This window comes from Mercurialis annua, linkage group LG2 (assembly GCF_937616625.2).
Source record: "Mercurialis annua linkage group LG2, ddMerAnnu1.2, whole genome shotgun sequence".
Lineage (NCBI taxonomy): Eukaryota > Viridiplantae > Streptophyta > Magnoliopsida > Malpighiales > Euphorbiaceae > Mercurialis > Mercurialis annua.
Window position 1 is genome coordinate 41,574,168 of NC_065571.1, and position 5,766 is coordinate 41,579,933.

At 33.7% G+C, this 5,766-nt stretch overlaps 1 protein-coding gene across 1 annotated transcript; it reads left to right on the top strand.

The window, feature by feature from the left end:
- The first annotated feature begins 318 nt into the window (after nucleotides 1-318).
- LOC126670560 (cold-responsive protein kinase 1) lies at nucleotides 319-5,476 on the top strand. The gene is made up of 7 exons (XM_050364314.2): nucleotides 319-601; nucleotides 1,248-1,371; nucleotides 1,470-1,585; nucleotides 1,981-2,191; nucleotides 2,711-2,954; nucleotides 3,737-3,887; nucleotides 4,868-5,476. The coding sequence occupies exons 2-7, from the start codon at nucleotides 1,311-1,313 to the stop codon at nucleotides 5,279-5,281; spliced, it is 1,197 nt and encodes a 398-aa protein (XP_050220271.1). The 5' UTR covers nucleotides 319-601; nucleotides 1,248-1,310; the 3' UTR covers nucleotides 5,282-5,476.
- The last annotated feature ends 290 nt before the right edge of the window (nucleotides 5,477-5,766 follow it).

Consider the following 5,766-nt stretch of genomic DNA (forward strand, 5'->3'; position numbering starts at 1 on the left):
AACACGCGTCTTGGTTTCATATATTCATGTGTAATATGTGTAAGTGATTAAATATAACTAAAAATAAGGCCAAATGTTGTAAAAAGGCCAAACCTTTCATAAAAATTTCATAAAAGTCCTGACCTTTCAATTTTGTCGATTTTGGCCAAAAACAAATTATTTGGTTTCAATTGTGTCTGTGAGATTAAATAGAAAGTTAAAGTATGAGAAGAATTAAACAAGTAAAGCTAAGGGTGCAAAACACATTTAGCCAAAATAGAAGTAATATTCCAAAGTCAAGAACAAATAAAAAGGAAACTGACTGGGTCATAAAATTAACATATTTTTTGTAATTATGTAGAGCCATCATTCGCATTGCTGCATTTCCTTGTCATTTCTTGATTTTGTGTATACAAAATTAGCCATATATAGCAAAGTTTTACTAATAATTCTTTATCCCAAGTGTTTGTTCATCAAAGTCAGAGACGTGCGCTTCCCTTCATGGACTTTACTGTGAACAATCTCATTCATCTTTACACACTTGTAACTAATTCATAAGAACAACTCATCTTTTTATATTCCTCATCTTCACCTCAATCACTTGCTTCACTTTGGTTTTCTGGTAAGCTTCTCTTGTTTTTGATCTTTTTTTGAGTTAATTGCTCTGAATTCTCTCTACTTAATGATTGTTTTTGTTTGTGTTTTGGGTATAGTTTTGTTGTTTTAAGTTAAAGATTCTATATATAGGGCAGAAATTTAGTTCTTGTCCGCACAGGTTTGTTCTAGTGATGGTCTAAGTCTCAACCATCTGGGCGGCATGTTTACGCCCTTTCCAATAAATGGAGAGGTTGGGACTGAGCCGCTGGTCATTATAGCCCGAGATTGCTAGGTATGTGGGCTTCTGGGCGGTCTATATTCCGGAGTTTGATAGTGATTCTGGGCTTCGGTTAGCTCAAGGGAGCGAGTCCTTGTTACCAAAAACAAAAGAAAAAATTAGTTCTTGTTAACTTTTATGCTAAATGGAAACAGGAAAAAGAACAAGTTTTTAATTGTTGTTTACTAATTTTGTTTATAGTTATTAATCTTGCTTTTTTTTTATTGGTAGTCTGCTTTATAAATTCAATGATAGTTTTGTTATTATACCAACTTCAAGAAATTATATGTTTTTGAATTAATTTCAATTGCCAGTGAAGCTTGTTTAGTTCTAAATGTACCCGGTATCATTATCTTTCTCTTGCCTGATATATTCTGTATGTCTGATGATTCAGGTTATCCGGTTTCGGAAGTTGTTTAACTGAAGCATTTGTTGACAACCAGTCTAGAATATAGTTATGACTTGTTTTTCTTGCTTATTCGGTCGGAAAGAGAACCCTACTTTGGGAGTTGATGAAGGTAAAACTCAGGCTGCAAGCAAAGTGTTTACATTTGTTTTTGTTTTTGTATTTATTTTGGATGAGTTACATAAACTCTTAGTATCTATTTCTGAACAGAAATTGCAGGCATTGGTAAGGTCAAACTCTACACCTACAAGGAATTAAGAAATGCTACTGACGATTTTAGTGCAGATCATAAAATTGGGGAGGGCGGTTTTGGTTCTGTATATAAGGTAACTATAGGAACATTGTTAAAATACGCAACTTGTTTTATGACAGCGCTATGTGGTACTTTTTCTTTTTCTTGGTCATGTTAAGGATACATCCTTTAAGAATTATTAGAGTTAATAGAAGTGTCGTTACATTTTGACCGAACAGTTTGAGCTTTTGGCATGATATCAGAATATCTACGATCAAAAGATCTAGAGTTCGATTCTTAGGAACCCTCGTTTGATCAATCAAATATTTCAGCATAAGATAAGATGGGCATGTGCTTGTTCATGCTTCGCGCCCAATAGATATTCGTATGCGGGTGTGTTAGAGCTTATAAAATCATAGTTGGAGTTTAGCCTAATGATTTAAGTTTGAGTGAATTGGTTATTTGACAATAATTATTTTGAATGTTCAGGGACGGCTTAAAGACGGGAAAATTGCTGCTATTAAAGTTCTTTCAGCTGAATCAAGACAGGGGGCAAAAGAGTTTTTAACCGAGATAAATGTTATCTCAGAGATAGAGCATGAAAATTTAGTTAAGCTATATGGCTGTTGTGTCGAAGGAAATCACAGAATTTTAATCTACAACTACCTTGAAAATAACAGTCTTGCACAAACTCTTCTCGGTAAATATCGTTTTCTTGTTTGGAAACTTTTTTTGTTGTTAATATACTTAGTTCTAGTCTTCAAGCTTCTTAAAATTAAAGTTATCTAGATTTTTTTGAAATACGTCTCAGTGTTTAATGCTTGTTAATCTTTAAGTTGAGAATATTAGTGTCAAACACATAAACTGTCAATAAGTATCATGTTTATTTGGATCTTAATAGTAGCATTTACATGATGGTTATCTTCACACTTGGCGGTTGCATTCGGTTCCAACCGAACCGTAGCTAACAGAATCAAAATTAGTCTTCTACGAATTTTAAATATTTGAAACCAAACAGAACCGAAGTCAGTTCTGTTCGATTCGAACCAAAAGTGAACTAAACTTTTTTACTTTTAAAATTGAACCAAACTGGAAAAACAAAATTTTTATATTAATATAAAATCGAACCAAACTGATTTTATCGGTTCAATTTTTGCACGCCTCTATTCATACTTAATTTAATCATGAGCTTGAGTGATCAAGGATGTTTCCCTTTCAGGAATGGGTCACAGTAACAGTAACATCCAGTTCAGTTGGAGAACACGAACAAAAATCTGCATTGATGTTGCACGAGGGCTTGCGTTCCTTCATGAGCATGTACAACCATACATTGTTCATAGAGATATCAAAGCAAGTAATATTCTCCTTGATAAAGACCTAACTCCCAAAATTTCAGACTTTGGTCTAGCCAAGCTTATACCGCCCAACATGACGCACGTCAGCACACGTGTAGCAGGAACGATGTAAGTCTCGCCTTTCCTCATCTTTAACTTTAGAACTCCTTTTTCAGCATGCTGTTAGTTTGCAATCATGTCTATATTTGTTGGCCGTGGTCTAATCCATGCTAAATCTTGCATACTTTTCGCACTTCTCCGTGGCTTTCACCATGGTTTGCAACATGGCCATGGTGTCTTTACCATAGCTTGCACCGTGGCTGTAGTCTAACCCGTGGTGGCCACTAGACTTCTACTCTTCTTTTTTCTCTCATCAAGCTCTTCACTATGTTTTTCATTGTTGCCCTACTTCTCGAATTTTGACATTTTTCATCAAATTATCTATAACAGGAGTAGAGACTGATTAAGTATAGAAGTCGTATAAAGATTGCATCAACCTCATAAAAACTAGGAAAACCAATCAACATATACTATATAAACAGTTGCACGTAGAATACAGCTATAGTAATATAACTATAGCAGTATTTGAATAGCATACCATTCGTTTTGTTTTGGTATTATGACACATTTAATACAAATCTTTTACAAGGCTATAGGAAATGTTGATTTTGTTGAAATTTTGCAACTGCTTTATGTTGATACATTCTGTGAATGTGATTAAAATGATAGTTTCAAGAGACTAATAGACAAAAAAGTTGATTTTACTATAAATTATCCATCGCGTGTAAATTCAGGGAGCAAATTAATAATCAAGATTCAAGTCTAATTCAAATACATTGATAGGTGCATACATATCTGCTGTGTTAACAATAATTAAGTATCATGAGTTGATTTCTGCATTTGCTATTTAGTGGTTATCTGGCACCGGAGTATGCAATTCGTGGGCAGCTCACACGAAGAGCAGATGTTTACAGTTTCGGTGTCCTCCTTATCGAAATTGTCACTGGAAGAAGCAACACAAATACACTATTACCTATTGAAGAACAATATCTATTAGAACGGGTATGGATTTCTTTTTTCCTTTCTATCACAAAATGAAAGATATTTAATGAATTTGAAAAGCGGATAGAACACAATTGTGACATTTTTTCCGGGACTTGTTTTGTTGAACTTTGCGTCTATGATATGCATGAAACATATTAGTCAGGTTGTTTTTCCAAATACATTTATAAATTCTAATTAAAAAAATTAATTTTATCCATCGTAGAATTTATTTTAATTATAGTCTAGTTATAAATTGTAAGTTAGGGGAGTGTGTCTTGGCTGACGTGGTCGTTGTACTGAACCTATATTGCACAAATGTGGCATTAATTTGAATTTTATTCCTATGCGAAAAGATTTTTTAAATGATAAAAAAGCTAAAAGAAAACAACAATTATAATTTTTTTGTTTAAATTTTCTAAGTCATTATCTATAAATTTATTAATGGCTAAATTCATCATAAAGTCCCTATACTATTAGCCTTTATTCACTTGGTCCTTAACAAATATTTTGCTTTTAACCAGTCCTTTAACTATTTCTTTTGTACGCTCATGGTCCTTTTGTGGACGGACTTACAAAAAACGTCGTAGTTTTGACTGGTATGAAATGACGGCTTTTTATGCTTAAAAGGACCATATGTGTACAAAATAAATAGTTAAGTGACTACTTAAATGCATATATTTGTTAAGGACAAATTAAAATAAAAGCTAATAGTACAAGGGTTGTAGGATGAGTTTAGCCTGCCTTAATTTATTGAGACATGCTTTCCATGCAAGTGAAAAAATACATGTTTCATCTCATTTTCTACAATTGAAACATGGTTGCCATGTAAGTAAAAAATACATGTTTCATCTCAATTTCTACAACTGAAACAAAAACTTCTAAATTAAGCTAAAATTGATGAAATTTGGTTATAATTGATAGATTTTTTTTGGATGGTTAGAGCTAAAAATTACACCTATCTGTGTGCTGTTCCTCACATCTGCATTCTCCTGTTACAGACATGGGCACTTTACGAGCTAAGCGAACTGGTTGTCCTCGTTGATACATCACTCAACGGTGACTTTGACGCTGAAGAAGCTTGTAGATTTCTAAAGATTGGTTTACTCTGCACTCAAGATTCTCCCAAGCTCCGGCCTTCTATGTCTACGGTAGTGAAGCTGCTAGCCGGTGAGAAAGATGTTGACGATAGAAAGATAACGAAACCAGGCTTAATTACAGATTTCATGGATCTCAAAATACGACCTCCCCCGAAAAACCTGTCTCTAGAAAATGCAACTGCAAATGAAGCAAAGACTGGATCTTCGTATACAAGCTCCGATAACCCGGATGATCTAACTATTTCGTCAGGAAATACGACAAGTGCTGGTACCACATTTGCACCATACGATAGAAGTAATGATGTGTCGGTCTGAAATGTTATTTGCCCATTTGATTTATTTTTTGTTTAGTTTGTTTTTTAGGTTTGTAATATTGTGTACATTCCATGGTTCCTTTCTCCATCTCCAGATCCCAAACAGCCCTCCCAATACTCCTTTTAGCCACAATTTTGGCCAATACTCATGTAAATTATATTGTGTTTCAGTAAAATGAAGAAATTGTTCCGGCAATTTGGCATTTCTCAAGTACATAAACACCTTGTTTTTGGCTTACTTAGAAATTCATTTAATACTTTTATCTTTTAATTATGCTTATATTAAATGAATTTCAGAATAAAATTTTACCAAATAAGAAACCAATAATATATTTTTACTTGTACATAAAGGAAGTAAAAAGTGTTCGGATGGGAAAAAATAAGACCATCTCCAAAGGGAGTCATCAAAATGGGAATTGATGACTTTCCATACAGTCACCTAAATGCATTTTGGTGACTCCCTTACACTCTTTCATCAAAAATGGT

Excerpts from the sequence above, each read along its gene's own strand:
- LOC126670560 (XM_050364314.2), top strand. The coding sequence starts at position 1,311 with ATGACTTGTTTTTCTTGCTTATTCGGTCGGAAAGAGAACCCTACTTTG. Across the intron at positions 1,372-1,469 it reads TACTTTGGGAGTTGATGAAG|AAATTGCAGGCATTGGTAAG; the intron begins GTAAAACTCAGG and ends ATTTCTGAACAG. Across the intron at positions 2,955-3,736 it reads ACACGTGTAGCAGGAACGAT|TGGTTATCTGGCACCGGAGT; the intron begins GTAAGTCTCGCC and ends TTTGCTATTTAG.